This window comes from Triplophysa dalaica, chromosome 3 (assembly GCF_015846415.1).
Source record: "Triplophysa dalaica isolate WHDGS20190420 chromosome 3, ASM1584641v1, whole genome shotgun sequence".
NCBI classification, from domain to species: Eukaryota; Metazoa; Chordata; class Actinopteri; order Cypriniformes; family Nemacheilidae; genus Triplophysa; species Triplophysa dalaica.
The window spans coordinates 2,495,576-2,513,646 of record NC_079544.1 but is presented as its reverse complement, the minus strand read 5'-3'; the positions used below and the strand labels follow the sequence as shown (position 1 = coordinate 2,513,646).

Genomic DNA, 18,071 nt, shown 5'->3' with positions numbered 1-18,071 from the left:
CATTGAAGGCATTGCTCTTCAAAGAATTATGACGGTAATGTAAATGATCAGGTAACGTGAAACTAAATTGCATTGTAGGCCAACATGTGCACTAAACATTGATTGTCAAATCTGGCTCTTGCAGCTTTGGTTATAAGGTCAGTGATAAGAAGGGCTGGCCAACTTACGGAGTTGGAGTACATGCTCTTGATGGTTGCTCTGAACTCTGTGGTGGCCGTCAAGAAGATTTTTTCAGTCTCAGAGTGTTCCTTTGATCTGGTGCTTAGATCATTCATCTGGATTCAGCATCACAACAACAGAGCAAATAATTTAACATTACATCCTGACATTACTTTTATCAAATAGATTCGAAGGGAATCACAACTAGAAATGCACATCAAAGCTCACAATAAGAGGAAGATGGAGAAATATGAACATCGACACAAACCTGATTGCCCAAGAACTCATCTAGGTGACGAAGTTCATTAATGTCATTGATCTCTCGGTCCAGTGATGCATTCCACTTCTCCTGGACACGAGTGGCTCTGCTGATCTTAATGGTGGGATTACGACGGGGTACAGTGGCTGCTGAGCCTTTGGCACGAGGGGAATAAGGTTGAGAGCCACTGTCTTCTGGCCCAAAAATAACGACAAGTGAAAGAGAGGCGATTCAGAGCAAAATTCAATCCTTGTAGATTTGCACATGGAATATAAGGACATAATGGATCAAATGGCTCTGTGATATTTACCTAGTTCATCTTTTGCTGCCAGAGTTTTTGCCATGGTAGTACTTCCATCCAGGGGAGTCAGACGCTTCATAAAACGTTGTAGGAATCCCCGCCTGCAGCACACAAATGACAATTCATCATGATGAAAAACACATATAAATTTTAAAATAAAAGCAGTTATTTGCCTTTTGTTTTAGGCAAATTTATATTAATCTTTAGATCATGTAAACGATATTTGATCGTTTTGCAGAAAAATCAAAATCTATGAAAATGCACAAAGTTGATAACTAGACTGATCACCTCGGAGGTATCTCCTCGCTTGTCTGACGTGTCTTGTTTGGGCTAATCGCTGACCCATCACGTTCCACAGGTGACAAAATCTGAAAGACCCAAATAATGTTATAGTCATATCAACAAAAGTAAGAATCAAATATCTTTTTAAGTGATCAAATTTATTTCACCCAAATCTTGATCGGTCCAATCAAATCTGTACATAACATTAAGTCACATAAGCAGCATATACAAGTTTGTTATCTACACTCCCAGCATGCATTGCAATTAATAAACCAACCAACCACAGCCAATCAAGAGGAAAAAGACCATTGTCCATAAGCAGATACAATTTAACTAATTAGCTGATGATCACGATCATGAAGATGTTTTTAAAAAGTTAATTTGCAAAACAGAAGAGGGTCCATTTATGATTTTCTCAAATAAGTGCCACCACCATCATTAGATCTCCCATCCTGCGTAACAATCCCTTGACCTTTTTTGCAATGGGTTACAAGGAAATTTTTGCGATATTTATTTTCTTATATTAAGCTTAAACTGAGTTACAGGTCTTGGTGGTTTATCCATAATACCTGCTGTTGATAAAACATTAGTACACTGGAAAATGAAAATTTCCTGTAGATGCATTACATTTTCAGGTCACTTAAGATGAAAGTGACATCTTCTCTGAGGTAGAGCAGTAAATAAGATAATTCGCTGAAACCGTGGCCCGCACGTGTCATGTCTCTGGATATTTACAAAGCAGATCCAGGCAAAACAAAATGTAACTTATCCCCATAACTCCTAATATTATACAGCGCTATCAGAGCAAATCATTGATTGTTTTTTTCAACATTATAACCATGCGGTTGCCAAATGGGCTATGGGTGATATGGGCTTCAAAAGCGTTGAGCATTTTAATTAATAGAACGTCAATATATTGTCAGGAGGCGCTGGGATTAATTCTGTGTTGCGCCTCTTGAAGGACTTTTATATCTTGCAGAGGACCACGGTTTCAGCTAAAAATCTCCCTTACTGTTGTTTACAGAAGAAGCACTACCATCATATCTTGGATGATCCAAGGTTGAAAAAACGACATTTTCCAGTGAAATAACGATTTCCAGCTCTTACCAGCCACAGTATCTACCAATGTGAGATCATTGGTTTAAAAACAAAATAATGAATAAACCTCACAAAAACAGATACTTCACAGCCTGGAGCCAATTATTAGTGAGTATTACAGAACAAGAATCCATGTTATTATTGAACAGGATGTGAATATGATTTATTATCCGTTACACAGCAAAGTGAAAATAAACAGCTGAATCGGTCCTATAATGATACGAACGGTTAAAAAGACATGAATACCACGCTGTGGTTTTAGATATGGAGTCAAACATGAAACTGATACGGATCAACGCCTCAAAAAACATTCACGCTTATGTCGTTCAAAATCTGCTTATAACTCTTTCTTCTGTGGAACACAAGAGAAGATATATTTGTGATAAATGTCTCAGTGGTTTTGTGTCCATACAACGTAAGTGAATGTTCTCCAATGTTATTTGTTAACAAACATTTTTCTAAAAATCTTCTTTTGAGTTCTGCAGAAGAAAGAAAGTCATACAGGTTTGAAATGACATTTGGGTGAATAAATGTTTTTCTGGGCTGATCATCCACCCTTAACTACAAACCTCTCCATCCCACATTTACAACATTAAGAACACATCAGCATCACTAGCGACAGTTTCCGTGTACAGCACTAGCAAACAAAAAAGGTCAGAAACCAGCTTCCAGTCAGAAAGAACAGGATCAGCGCGGTTTCCAAAGAAAGCTCTTTGAAACCATCCGAAATCAACCCCAAGCTGATTCCGTGCATAAGCAAGGCCCACCGCAGCTCTTACGGCCCCTGCTCGGTCTTTTACCACTGGCTTCATCATCATGTTGCTACTGGACGGGACAGGAGTGGAGGGGCTTATGGGGGGCAAGGGAAAACTCCAGAACTCCAGGTCATCTTGATCCTGATGCTCCAGCTGCAGTCCGCTGCGGGGAGATGCTAACCTGCGCTTGTGTTTGATGTGCTTATGGACACGAAGTGTTGCCTACGATACGTGAACCATTTTGGGTGATAAAGAGAGTAACCTGAGCCTGATGATCCAGTTATTTACAGACACCACACATCTGTGCAATTCAACGATAACACATTTTGGGGACAACAAAGATGCGCTCTTTGTAAAAAAGACGAGAGGTGGGTTTTGGACACGGTACCTCAGTTCTTGAAGATGAGGTGGAGCTGTCTGACTCCGAAGAGCTCCTTGTGTAGATATTTTCCAGGGATTGAGAAATGCCACCTTTCCTAATATTTAATAAGAAAAAATACGAAAAATAGAATGCTAGTACACTTTCAAAATAAATGTTCATGATATTTTACCCCGATGTCATCCAAGATGTTTATGTTTTTGTTTCTTTAGTGGAAAAGAAATGAAGGTTTTTGATGAAAACATTCCAGGATTTTGTTAAGTCATGAACGCACATCGCAGAACAGAGCAAGGTGAGCATTTGTGTTTATAAAGCATATACAATTATATATTTTTTTGAAAATGACGGATCGTTTCGCTAGATAAGAACTTTATTCATCGTCTCGTAGCATTTAAAGTCTTTTGAAGCTGCACTGAAACTGTCATTTTGAACTTCAGGAAGTTTGGAGTCCATTGAAGTTCACTATGGAATGTTTTCATCAAAAAACTCCTGACTAAAGAAACAAAAACATAAACATCTTGGATGACATGGGGGTTAATAAATTATCATGAACATTTATTTTGAAAGTTAACAACTCCTTTAAGGGAACAAAATTCATGTGGCTCCAAAAGCATTTGGACAATTGAGCCACGCTTGATAAGTTTTTCTTGTATATAAAAACAACTGCTATTCTTTAAGTACATTTCAAAGTTTGGACGAAAAGGGAATCAAGGAAAAACACAAGTCTTACTGCAATCCTCTTGTCCTCCGATTCTGAAGCCGTGTGAGCTCAGAACTGATTTTCTCAAAGTGTGCTTCGCTAGTTCTATCCTTCCATTTCTCTGGCTTTTCTTTCAACCTGGTGTTGCGCTGGAGTTGTACATTATTTTCATCTGTCCCGCTCTGGCCCATGTTCAGCTGCAGCGAGACCGGCCGAGGGAGGCCTGCGTGAGATGCTTTGCCTTCATTATAGCCACTCTTGTCTTTGCGCACATGCCCTGTGCGGTCCTCACTATTGATGTTAGGTTGGTCTGTCCAAACAGAAGCAGGTTGTCTGGAGACATCAGGCCTGGTCTTTGGTGTGCTGGTTTGGTCTGGCAGTGGAGGCAAAGGTTTGGTCTGACTTCTCGGGAGACTTGGATGTGGCTCTATCGTCTTCTCTTTTTCAGTTCGTTCCTCTGCGTTCGAACGACCTTTTTCAGTGGCAGATCTGAAATAAATGGCAGGACTACAGTAACAGCTTTATGCGGAATGTATTAAACATATTCATGTGTTAACGATGACCACAACTTAGACGTACGTCTGTCCTTGGAGTTTTTCTCTCTTCTGGAGATAGATGGCTCTATGCTGGGACATTCGCCATGCGGTCTGGATGACATTAGCTGCCTTGAACCGGGTCGTGTTACGGAAACTCCGCCATGATCGCTGAGGGATGAGAGGGTAAAAATCAGCTCAGATCCATTATGATCTAAGACCGGAATTCCCAACCGAACCATGCGATTGGCATAAAAATTCAGCTACATTTAATTTCTTGTCACAATTTTGCATTTACACCTAGTGGCTTTACCAAAAAGACATTTTAGTCATGTATTTAAATGAACAAGAGCAAAATAAATAGCAAACAAAACTTAATGCTGGTGTCCATCTGAAACCTGTCATCTCCATATTTAGTCATTTTTATTTTTGCCATAATTCGTTATTATTAGTCAGCCTTTATGTCAATCACAGTCATTAAATTACTAAAGTGAACAGAATTTTTTTTATTTAATAAAGCTAAACTGACAACAAATTAATCTTATATAGCAACATAAAAATAATTATTTTTTTTGTTGCTATATAAAATTAATTTACTTCAAATTTGAGTTTTTATGTTGACTGACATAAAGGGTGACTTATGATATTGATAACATTAATAAAGTTTTTTTGTACTTGTAGTGCCTTTCAACTAATTTCAGGCAACACTCCAATTTTTCGTTTAGTTTAAATTATTCCAATAATTTTCAGGCCAATTTTTTTTTTTTCGATAAGCAGAAATGTGTATAAGTTTTAGTTTAAGTAAACTAAAATATCCATAGTTTGTCACGGAGTTTTGCAAATATGTAACCAATAAAAAGTATTAAAAATTGCTTTGTCAACTGTGACAACACAGAATCTAATCATCTAAAAAGTGCCTTTCCTGAAATACAGCAAATGAGGACATCCGAGGTTTCAAAAGGACAGCAGCGTTAAGCGGAACCTTTGATAATTTAACTGATTATTATTTTTATCAGACACGACATGTCCTAACATTAAAAGAAAGATAAATGACAAAAACAAATCAGGTTCGAATGTCAAATAACATTTACAACTGGAACACACCGTTATTCTTTTATTAGAAGATGTAATACGAGTCTGGGAAAGTCCCTTGCCAACTGCAGACAAAGCAAACTAATTGTACCTGTATAGTTATAATTCCTTTCCTGTCCTGCAAATAACGCTTCCTTGTTAAACACGCACGAAACCACCTCTGCAGAATGATAATGCGTTGCATCACTTCCTTATGGAGCGCTTCCTGGAGTCTTTGCCTCTCGGCCTCTTTCAAAAAGACCTGTGAAGACAGATTAACACTTGATTACAGAATACTGGATCGCAGTTTGGGATTACAAGTGTCAGGTCAGTGAATAAAACAGGAACCTTGGTCTGGCCGATCTGAAAACTGGTGTCGGGTAATCTCATTTTCCTCAGCAGGATAGCAATGTCCTCCTGAGGTGTTGACATTTCCTTAGGCAGCAGGACTCTGAACTGATCTGTGAACTCCTTCATGTATGAAAAAAAGACAAACCATTAAATGTCTCAAAGCAGCTCATGAAAGGCATTTGCATGCATAGTCCAGCCTATAACTCATTTAGATAAGAGCATATCAATATTTGATAACAAAGGATTTTACTGTATTGTCGTTGGCACTGAATAAAAGAATAGAATTCAATAGACATTACAGAATTTTACACCCCTTTGAAAAACAACATGTAGTTTGTTTCATTTATTATTAATTACAAGCCTTTTGCTGGCCTACAGCCCATAGCAATCTATTTCACAATCGAGTTTAATGTAGATTTGAAGGAAGGTTTTATATTCTGTTCATTATTCTTTAAGACATTTTTTGATGGGTGTTGGATTGCGTCTTGCTCTTGGTATTGTTGTGTTTATTTTATTTATTTATTTAAATCAAACAAAAATCATTACTAGTTGTGTTTATTTATTTATCACTTTTTCAAATGTCAAACAAAAATCCTTTCTCGTTGTGTTTATTTTATTTATTTATTACTTTTCTTAAAATAAAAATAGACAAATTCTTTTTCATTAATTTAGTTTTTTCATTGTTTTTTATTATTTCAAAGAGTAAAATATTTAATACTAAATTAACTGTGTTATCCCAATTCATTTCAACATATTTTTATGTATAACTAAACAACTAAATAGTCATACGACATTACCTTGAAAGTGAATTTAGCTCCATACCCCGAACTCCTTATCTTAACCGTTTGTAACATTCCTGTGTACTTCACCTGCTGCAGAACTAGTCCATCATCAAAGAGTATTTCCTTCTGTAAAGACATACCAACAAATAAAAACTGAATTATTTGCTTGTTTCTCAACCTAAAGACATAAATGATAACACCCCGTCGCTATACCTTATCAGCATTAGACCTGATGCAGCGAACAAAGAAAGGTTCAGCTTTCCTGAGGGTTTCCAGCAGCTTGCTGAGAGATGCCTGGACAGCAAAAATTATAAAAGCATATGAGTCATTGATTTGTCCATCAGCGTCCATTAAACCTCTAAAATCGTATCAAAACCTCCCTACAGCCTACGCACTGCAAGCCTTTTATCTCATTTACAGTTACCACAGGAGTAGTCTCGTGTAGCCAGACATCCACACTGAAGGTCTGGAACTTATCGCCGCTTTCTTTGGCCAAGGCCAGCACAAGAGGCCTCACTGACAGGTAAAGCAACCAATCACGTTTCGTTTTTTTTTGCAGTGCCATGTTTAAAGGCGTGGAAATGTCCCCGAAGTAACAAACCGGTGTAAATTCACGAAACTGTCAAAAGTTCACAGCAACAAAATGATTGATGTCGTGAACCACGCATACTTTTAACAATCAAGCGTCAACGGCTGCGTGTTGTTTCCAGGCGGACCGTAAAAGAACACGACATGCACGTCTCTTCCGGAACTTCCGGACTTCGAACTTGCTTAAGTGTTTCCAGAAAAGTGTGCCTTATGCGTCAGACGTGTAGCCAATGGTCACGTCTGAGGCTCAGACTACCACAGGAGGCTTTCACACAGAGATGGAACAAGTGATCGCCCTTTAATATTCCCCACAAATAAAATAAAATGGAACCTGGAACTGAGCGCTGATGCTCGGAGGCTTCTTCTTGATGTGCAGATGAAGCAGGGACCTGGTCACACGATTGTGCTGCGTGAGGCCCATGATGAGCTTCAAAGATTGGGAATCGATGAGATTCTGCTCAGAAAGCGAGGAAAAGTAACAATGAGGGCAATGGCTTGTGTTTCAAAATATACAAATGATATGGAAAGGTGCTTGTACAACTGTGTGTTGCCATGACCCAAGGGCTTTCTGTGCAGTTGTCAGAATGTTGCTATAAGGTGTCTAAAGTGTGCTGACTGCTTGTTGGCATTAGCATTGCAGCACAACCCTGCTAGCACAAATATATATCTGGTCTACGTCTATTTGACATCTGCAATTCATAGTTTGCTCATCTGAAAACATATTCGAGACGTCTGCTGTCAGACATCATATAGGTATCTATAAGATCTCTGTAAAGTGTTTATGATTCAGAATGGATGTAAAACCGCTCTGAGATGTTTAGCAGGTGTTTTTACAATGCAGATGTTTTCCAGATCTTAAGCAGGCGTATTACAGACGTCTCCGAGATGTACTGGGTATGAGCAAACTATGCATTGGTGATGTCTTACAGATGTAAATGCAGACGTCAAATAGACGTAAGCCAGATGGAGCGTGCTATCAGGGAAAGATCATGGGTTTAAGTTTTTCAACCACACATCTCGAACAGCACACCTGCATCCGGGAGACATCTATTTGATGTCTCCATTTACATCTGCAAGACGTATTCAAGACGTTTGCTCATTTGCAATACGTCTCCGAGACGTTTAGTGTCAGCGGTCATGTAAACATCTAGAAGATGTCTGAAAGATGATTATGATTTAGAATCTATGTAAAACAGCTTTTTCTTGAACGCTTATAGGATGTTTTTCCACAGGAGATGTTTACAGATCTTCAGGAGACATCTTACAGACGTACATCTGCTATCTGGGCATCATGAACTCTTGATAATTTTCCATCAACTAGGCCAAAAGTCCAGGCACATGTCTCCTCCACAGGCCACACAATTCTGCATTATAATATTCAACACCGCACTTCTGAAACAACAAATGATGCTTATATATTACCTTCGGAATAAGCTGTTTGTGTCTGTTTGGCCTGTTCTTCCTAAAGAGTGGTAAGATAAAAGTTAGAAGGAGATTTTTGAAGAAAATAGTCTGAATAACACAAAAAAGACACGTTGACGGAACAACAAAGAGCAGATTTTCATTGACACACAACAATCGCAAGATGAAACAGAAAGTAGTGATGCAGCCACACAAAGCTGATGACAGAACACGTGGCTCACTCACTGACAAAAGAGACGAGACTTCCTCAAAGAATTTGTGGACAGACGCATCTTGTGAGGAACTTCACCACCAGATTGCTGAATGGTGTGGATGACTTTGGCATGCAATTCCCTGATTCAGCCCGACACCAAATGTAGAAAGTTTGTCGAGAAAATGTACACAACACACATTAGGATGAACACAAGTGAAATTAGTCAAACACCCAATCACAGGCAAAAGAACCTCATACTGTTAATTCACACAACAAAATCATCAAATGAAGAAGAACCCAAAGACACAAATTGTGAAGGCACGGGCTACGGGTCGACGGTCAAGGTGAGCTTACTTCTTATTTTCAAATGAAGCAAAAATGTCCTCAAATGCTTCAAGTGGACCCTCTTCAGACCGATCGAAAGAAAAATCAGTCCCGGATATCCGCCTGTTCAGACCGAGAAGCGATTATAAGCAGTTATACCATGGTCTGTTTGATTACTGGATTCTGATTGGCTGGAAGGTGTGCATTAAAAGCCTTTAACTCACGGCTAGCTCAAGTCAGGTTGATTACATTTAAAATGAACTGACAAAATATTCATCATTTTTAACTGCTTGATCTAAAATGATACTGTAAACATCAATAAAAGCTTTAACTTGGCAAATAACCATGGTATAAGCGGGATAATCATCAGCTAGCCGCGCATTAAAGGATTTTAATGCACTTCGCAGAGGCATCCGTGTCTGGCATTAAAACCCTTTAATGCACAGGTAGCCGTGAATTATCCCTTCCTTGAATCACATTTAAAATGACGCTCGAACCAGTTGACTTACGCCTTGAATGTGTCTACCACCGTGCTGGGTTTTTTCATTTCTCCGAGAGAACGTCTACTGTAGCGTCTGATTTGATCTGATATTGAAAAATCACGAACATTAGCGGTCACACGTCAAATTCCACTTCTGAGAGGAGTTACTCTAGAATGATTACCCGGATGTTTCTGTGCCCAGCGTCGACCAGCCTCGTTAAAAACGGCCAGGGTGCGTATAGTGGCCCTGAGGATACCCCATCTGAACACGGCCACAGGATCTGTCCCGATCAGCTGCCGCAGGTAACTGCATTCACTGCTCCTCAGCAAGGCAACAATATCCGGCCTCATGTGGTCTGTGTTCTTCGCCCTGAAATCCTATTAAGCAGAAACATCTCAAATGTTGTTTTGTCACCACAACTGCACACAGAATGTTTGCACAAATGGGTGTCAAGTTTAGTCTGGGGTTTAACGGTTACCTTTATTTGATATTTGACATCTCCAGCAAAATGCTTAATCACAAAGGCAGGTTCATGCACTGTGGTTCGCATAAAGGACTGGTTTTGCTGGTGCTGCTGTTTAAACTTCTCCAGCAGGGTGCTATCGGTGGCGTGAGGAAAACTAGAGTGGGCAGAACAATATAATATTGACACCGGAGAAGCAGCGTTACAGGAGACACATCCATCCTAAATAGCATGCAAGGTATCAGATGAAAACAGATCGTTCCCAAGATGCTATTCATTTTCTGACAGATTTCCCCAACGTGCACGAGGAAAGGCTTATGACTGTTGATGATTTTAATACTTTTAAAAGTAATGTATAGTCAGATAACAAAGAGACTAGAGGAGAGCAAAGAGACAAAAACAGTGAAGCTTTCATTTACCAGAAAGAATGTGAAACATGTTTATTGGTTGTCTAGTTTTTATATTTATAATAATGCTTTAAATTGATTTCACAAACTTTAACCATTTTTGTATTGAATATTACAATACATAAGTTACTAAGTATCAAATTAGTTAATCAAGTTACAAGTTAATCTTTATTGTGAGTTAATTAATGTATTCAAAAATTTGTATATATGTAAATGGGAATATATTAGGGCTGTCAAACGATTAATCACGATTAATCGAGTCAAGAATAAAAGTTTGGGTTTACATAATGTAGGTCTGTGTACTGTGCATATTAATTTTTTATTTCTTAAAACTTACGCATTTATTTAAGAAAAAAAAATACTATTAATATTAATAAACATTTACATATTTAAATTATTGGCAAATATAAATAAATGTTAGCATTTTCTATAACATACTGTACATGTTTGTGTACATGTTTGTGTTTATAAATACAAAATTAATATGCACAGTACACAAAATTACTTTATGCAAATACCGACTGTTATTCTAGATGCGAATAATCGCTTGACAGCCCTAAAATATATAACATTTTCAACAAATTCAATATGAATTAGAATATAATAATATAATATAATTAATATAATATAATATAATATAATATAATATAATATAATATAATATAATATAATATAATATAATATAATATAATATAATATAATATAATATAATATAATATAATATAATATAATATAATATAATATGAATATAAACATAAACATAACATATATATGCATAATTTTTCTTTAAAAATAATACATGCATGCGTGTATATTTATATAGACACATCATTATAATACACATTGCACAAACATTTACCATGAAAGCAAAAACTTTTATTTTGCATAAAATTTGACAGCCCTGATTCACAGCAGTTGTGTGTATGAAGACAGCATGAAATGTGAGGGATAAAACTCACTTGCTTTCCTCATCCAGCAGAAAAAAGAGTCCAGTGGGTTTCTTGCTGAAGAGACTAATGCAGCAAGTGTTGTCAGGATAGTCAACCGTGTGCCATGTGATGCCCTCCGACATGTACTCCTCCTAAAACAGATCGAATGTCTGAGTTCATGTCTGCAAAACTAAAGACGTCCCGTTTCCGTTAAGAGGAGACGTCGTTCACTGCACACTCACCTGCTCCAGCGTGAAGATACGATGATTGCAGTAATACTGAAGCTGTTCATTAGCATAATTAATGCAGAACTGTTCAAAGCTGTTAATCTTGAAATCTTCAAATCCGAATATGTCCAGAACACCAATGGATAGGCACTGCGAAAAGGAAAAATCTTTTATACAAACTGATGATGTCATACAACTTGCTTGTCATCTCTCCCTTGAATGAGTGGAAAACAGCAAATCAGATCTTGTCGATCTGCACCCTCGTCTTGCTTTAAAATAAAATATCTTCTTGAAAGTGAGAAGCACTTCCTTCAGCAGAACTGTCATTAGATTGATAGTCCACTGGTATTTTCCAGTTCATTTTTTCCAAATAACCATTTTTCCAGGAAATGTTTTGATTTTTAAAGAGCCACTTTACATTTTTTGTTCGATATGGATGAACATATAATTTTTTGACAAGTATTTCTTTTGAGTTATGACTTCTGATCTCTGTACCGGCACAGACTCCTCCAGGTCTCTCTTATTGAGTAAAGCGTGATTGATTCGCAGGAGAATCCAGTCAAACAGAGCACTGTACAGAGACTTGGCCATCGAGTCTCTGGCAGTGATAGCCTAAAAACAAGAGCATAAAAATTGAGAAATGGCGTGGATAGACACGCAACATGTTTAGAGGTGCCGTTCACACATTGCGTCAGAAATGCAAATAAATGAATAGCACAATTTGGCACCAGAAAGATATGCAAACGCACCTCACTGAGGCTGTATGGCAGGATCAGCATGTCATTAGCTGTCATCGCTTTTCTTTTAGTCAGTGCATTCACAAGCAGCTCCGCTTTAACCTGTAAATTCATTTTGAAATGCATTTAAAAAATGTTATTAAAAATTTGACGTGGTTCTGATAAACTTCAGATTGGTTAATGCTTGAAATTGCTTAGTTTATAATGCAAAATGTTTAGAGTATTGTACTTAAGTGTTAAAGTTCACTGATGTTAGGTTACTTTAAGGTGAAACATATTATTTCTGAACCACTTGATTATAAAGCTTAGAACGGATAATGTATTTTAACTAGGGCTGTCAAACGATTAGTTGCGATTAATCGCGTCCAGAATATAAATTTGTGTTTACATAATATATATCTGTGTACAGTACAGTGCATATTAATGTTGTATTAATAAACATAAAACATACACATACTTGTCTATATATTTAACAAATATTTAAATGTATTAATTTATATTTACAAATAGTTTAAATTCTAAATAAACGTTTATTAATTGTTATATTTTTCTAAAATAAAGGCATTTATGTGTACGTGTTCATAAATACAAAATTAGTTAGCACAGTATACCGGCATAAATGACGTAAAAACTACTTTTATTCTGGATGCGATTAATCACAATTAATCGTTTGACGGCCCTAATTTTAACATTTAAATTCAATCACACATCAGCATCTTTGACAACTTTCTGTTTCCATATATGAGGCAGAACAATGAGTCAAAACTATTATGCATAAGAAGAAGGGTCAAGGGTCAGTTGACGAGTTGACTATTGAAGTACCTTGAGAAGATCAGACAGAGCTGAGAGCACATGATCTGGACCCACTTTCAGTCCCTCTCCATTTTCTTTTAGCTCATATGTCACATTCCCCAGGTACAGAATTGCAGACAGCACAGAAAATATCCTGAAACACACAAACATTCATTAAACCACAATAATCCACGTATAAAGGAAACATGATAGCACTACTTTTGTGTTAGCTAACAATGCGCATGAATGGCATAGATTTGACAACTAATCACTTCTTCCTGGATTTATTTTGTCGGAACATATGAAGAAACATCACAGCCTGTTAGGCAGCCGGTAATGTTTGAATGTGTTTAAAGTCCATGTTGCATCATATCAATCATTAGCCCCTTTCTCATGTTTCATATTTATAAACTGACTTCCTTTTTGGGGGTCAAATTAATATTTTATGATAATAAAAGGATTTTTTTAAGGGCCGGCCAATATAAATGTTAGGGGGCACAATACAAAACATTTACTATGCTTAAATCGAATGGTAAACAACAGTTTTGGCATTGCCATTAATACTGAGAGCCTAAAGTTATTACTATTTATTATATAGAGCCAAATAGAAAACTGCATGTTTATTTGGAGTGGAAATTCAATTGAAATACGAGTACACAAGAAAAAAAGAATTCTTAACCCCGACGTACAGTAAAAAACTGTCATTACACACTGTCACACACTGCTGAAGTACATTTCAAGAAAAGTGGAAGTCTTGCAACACTGACTCCAAAACACATTTTGACTCCTGGAGGCATTTTACAGTAATGGAAATCGCAGTTGTCTGTGGAACATGCCACAATAGTTATCAGCCCATCAGAGATGTGTCTTTGTCTGTATGCAAGGCGGAACAAGAAAATAACAGTAGAAAAAGTCTTTACTTTCACACGGTTTGACAAGAGGCTAACCGCTCTTCGCAAAAGTGACAGTGTTGCCAGATCTTCATAGAAAAAAGAGCAAACAAAGACAACACGAAAAGAAACCTTAAATATCCAAATCGTTTATATTTTATAAGACCATATAAAATCCCAGAACTGATCATTTTTACAGCACGGACAAAACAAATCATTACCCTTAAAAGACCATATACCGTTGGGTTAAATTCCTATTCACAGCTGCCAGATGATATACGTCGATATGGTTACCAGTGTGTCAATCATCACATCATCGTAATAATCATTTTGCATACTTTTACATGTAAACCTAAATAGTGATCGACAGGACGTGCATGCTGTGGTATTTCGGCTGCACTTGTGCCTGTATTCACGGCATCGCAGCTAAAGAAGAGGGGAATTGAGTTTGTATTCTACAGTACAAATAACACATTATAGAATTTTATTTACTTTTAACGTTAATTTCCTAGGTAATTTATTTGTAAAATAATATGAATATTATTATTATTATTATAATTATAATTGAAAAATGTCTTCCTGGTTGAGGGGACCAATGGGCTGGCCCCAGTGTTTTCTTGGAATGTTGAATGACATATAATATGTTTTCGTGCAAGATTATTATTTAAAATGGTCAGTTCGTGTTGAGAACAGGGATGTATAAATCTTTTATCCACATCATGCGCGACCTTTCCACCATGATTGCGTACTACGGAAGTCATGGCTGCGAAACGCAGTGCAACCAGTGTTTTATGTTTAAAATGTATATATTTATTTTCTTTTGGTGGGGGAAAATGACTAATCGTCTCGCTAGAAACCCTGAATCATCGTTAAGGGCCTATTGAAACTTCAATGGAACGGAAATTTGGACCTTAACCATCAGCGCTCTATTATATGGATATGAACCCTGGGAAGCTTTCCTCATTAGTCTCAATATGTTTTTTCGACTGTTTGACTGACATGTGGGTGAGTGAATTAGCATGAAATTTTATAGTGAACTACTCCTTTAAATAGTAATGCTTTTAGTACAAAATTCCAAGTGTGAACAGCTTCCTCAAACCTTTTCCAGAAAGGACAATTCTGATTTTTTTGTAATTTGTAAAGGGATATAGTACTTCACTGCTTGACCAACAGAAGAATATAAAGAACACAGTACACACACAGAAATTCTTGATGCATTTTTCCGTGTCTGTAACATGCACAGACTTGTATCTGAGTAAATATCATGTTTTGTTAGGTATGCGTGCAGCAGGACAGTTTTCAGATATGCGTCTTTATTCCTCAAGGACATAATAAAACATCTTTAATCCTAATTCAATTTAATCCTAATCATTGCAAATCCATTTAACACTCACATATTGTGCATTTTTGTGAGTACTTCCATACGTAATGGGGTCTAAATGGAAGGTATGACTAAAGATAATACTGTTTCGCTTTTTCTCATTTAATGTAATCGTTTATTAGCAACAACCTCACTTGATTTAAAGACTACAAATGTAATATTTAATCTTCAATTATCATAATTATCATAATGACGTAAGAAAGAATCTTTTCGAAGACAATACCCATTCATTGTAGTACATGTACATGTGATGGTTTAAACAAGACATAATACTGAGATATATCAATTCACACCACAAATTATTTCAGGCGTATTCTTTTTCATTTTGTTTTCATATAAGAAAATACAAGTAATACAATAATATACAAAGCACAGTCTTTTTTTTTTACAAATAAATGTTTTTCAGACAAAGAGAGAAGGTATTTTTTTTTATTATACGTAAACACAAAAACAGTATCTTGATTTGATTGTTTGTAACGAATAGCACTTACTGCTTTTTGGTAGGAGGCAGAAAACCGACCATCTCCATGGCCTGCTGAAGTCTCTTAAACTCATGTTTCATTTCTGCTTCATCCTCTAGAAACATGTTTTCCTGTGAGGCCAATCACATATAGGCACAAATATAAATATTATAATGATTAAATGGTGAGTGAAATGGCTATGATGTGAGTGGACGTTACTTGTTTGAGGTAGTTGCAATCTTCAGGCCTCAGGAGCTTGAACTCATCTCTCTCCTCTTCTGAAGCCCCGATCAACAGATAGTAAAACACATGATAATTCCTTCGGATCAAAGTTTAAAACTTAATAGATTGGAAAAAGATGCTTATTTGATATAATATACCATAATAAAATATCATTATACAAAATATTGTTCTGAAATGAAAAGTTACACCAAGTTTACCTTTCAGTTTGTGCTCTGGACACTAAACGGCATTTCCCTAACAAGTACTTCTCAACAACAGCCCTAAAAATGTTCAGAAAACAGTATTAGCAATATCATTTCTGAATTTGTATTTTCAACATTTAAAACATTTATACCATGGTCTGTTTGAATACTTGATTCTGATTGGCTAGACGGCTAGCCTTGCATTAAAGGATTTCCATGCACTTGGCCTCCACATCGTGCATTAAAATCCTTTAATACACGGCTAGCCATGGATTATCCCTCACTTTAACAACATTTACAGAACATAAAACAGAAGACAGTAAATGATCGAGGGCAGGGGATGATGTCAGAAGATATCATAAAGGTCAGATGTAATGTGTTGAAGCATTCATTTCGAGGCCATGCGTCTTATTCTGGCATTAGATATCACGCTGAAGTATTATTATACGATTTGTATATGTTGAACGTGTTGTGAGCAGTCGTGGGAGTTTTGGTGTGACAGTGAATGTTCACATGTGACTCACCCTCTCACAACGCCATTCTCCAGATAATTCACTTGTATGAACTTCCCAAAGCGGCTGGAGTTGTTGTTGTATGCGGTTTTAGCGTTGCCAAAGGCCTGATGACACCAAACAAACATGAATCACACAAGCACTTTGTTTTGGAAGAAATTTAAATATTGCAGACTTAACACAGAGAGAGGAGAAATCCAGCTCAACACCGAGACCACAGAAACTGACACCACATGGCTAGATGTTACTGACGTTGGATAAGTATAGCAAACTGATTTATGTCAACAACGTGGTTGGCATAAAAATATTGTGTGTAAGCGCGTTAAAACATTTAAAACAAGTTTAATATCTCAAACATAAAATGTCTTGGCTCTACACTTTGAAAATATATAAAACATTAACAATTAAATCCAATTCAACAATTTGCTTTCACTTAATAAGTATAGACAACGATTAAACCACATTTTTTACCCTGAGGGTAAAAACATTGTGCTTCTGTGCAACTAAAAAACATTTATATATATAGTAGCCCTGGACCAACAATTCTCTGATTGTGTGAAACCGTCTTTGAAAAATGAAAAACAATGTAGAAATGACACTCTGCAGCTTTAAAAACAACACAATCCGTATAAAGACTGACACACAAGCAGCAAACATGCATCAACATGTTTGTATGCTGCTCCATATTGATTTGCAATACATCTGACAATCTGACCTCAGCGACTCTGTAGACCTGTATTTTTTGGTCGTTTATAGACTTCTAGGCCCTGTTTTATAGACAAGGCTTAGCCTAAGCAAGGACTATGCCTTAGTTAAATTAGAAACTTCGCGTTTATAAAAATGCCTTAGAAAAAAATATAACTTATCTTGAGAGTCAAAGTAATAGCACGGACATATTAAGATATTTCAGGTAAGTTATTTTCAGTTTAGACCAGTGCTTCTCAAACTGGGTGGCCCCAAGATGGGTCCAGGGGGCCCCAGTTTTTGTGGCATTTTATAAAAATCATACATTTTGTGCAATCAAACAGAAAAATAATTGATGTTCAAGCATTGTATAATTGAATACGTCTTTGGTTGAATTAAAATTCTAAGTTTAAAATATATCTTTATTTGGGGGGCTACAAAGCAATGCGACCCAAACAAGGGGGGCCTTACAACGCAAAAGTTT

At 36.8% G+C, this 18,071-nt stretch overlaps 1 protein-coding gene across 1 annotated transcript in view; it reads right to left on the bottom strand.

Moving 5' to 3' along the window:
* Positions 1-18,071, bottom strand: part of myo9b (myosin IXb) — a 31,535-nt gene that overhangs the window by 7,306 nt on the left and 6,158 nt on the right. Inside the window, exons 3-30 of the mRNA XM_056743855.1 lie at positions 16,916-17,010; positions 16,407-16,469; positions 16,186-16,285; positions 15,997-16,097; positions 13,265-13,388; positions 12,455-12,544; positions 12,201-12,317; positions 11,721-11,855; positions 11,509-11,630; positions 10,158-10,299; positions 9,861-10,056; positions 9,707-9,782; positions 9,228-9,320; positions 8,906-9,013; positions 8,681-8,720; positions 7,590-7,712; positions 6,884-6,964; positions 6,686-6,796; positions 5,886-6,008; positions 5,650-5,799; positions 4,513-4,637; positions 3,964-4,422; positions 3,243-3,330; positions 2,900-3,076; positions 1,008-1,087; positions 729-820; positions 428-612; positions 168-275 (exon numbers count right to left, since the gene is read on the bottom strand). Of these exons, the coding sequence (XP_056599833.1) occupies positions 168-275; positions 428-612; positions 729-820; positions 1,008-1,087; positions 2,900-3,076; positions 3,243-3,330; positions 3,964-4,422; positions 4,513-4,637; positions 5,650-5,799; positions 5,886-6,008; positions 6,686-6,796; positions 6,884-6,964; positions 7,590-7,712; positions 8,681-8,720; positions 8,906-9,013; positions 9,228-9,320; positions 9,707-9,782; positions 9,861-10,056; positions 10,158-10,299; positions 11,509-11,630; positions 11,721-11,855; positions 12,201-12,317; positions 12,455-12,544; positions 13,265-13,388; positions 15,997-16,097; positions 16,186-16,285; positions 16,407-16,469; positions 16,916-17,010 (3,504 nt within the window). The remainder of the gene's footprint in view (positions 1-167; positions 276-427; positions 613-728; positions 821-1,007; positions 1,088-2,899; positions 3,077-3,242; positions 3,331-3,963; positions 4,423-4,512; positions 4,638-5,649; positions 5,800-5,885; positions 6,009-6,685; positions 6,797-6,883; positions 6,965-7,589; positions 7,713-8,680; positions 8,721-8,905; positions 9,014-9,227; positions 9,321-9,706; positions 9,783-9,860; positions 10,057-10,157; positions 10,300-11,508; positions 11,631-11,720; positions 11,856-12,200; positions 12,318-12,454; positions 12,545-13,264; positions 13,389-15,996; positions 16,098-16,185; positions 16,286-16,406; positions 16,470-16,915; positions 17,011-18,071) is intronic.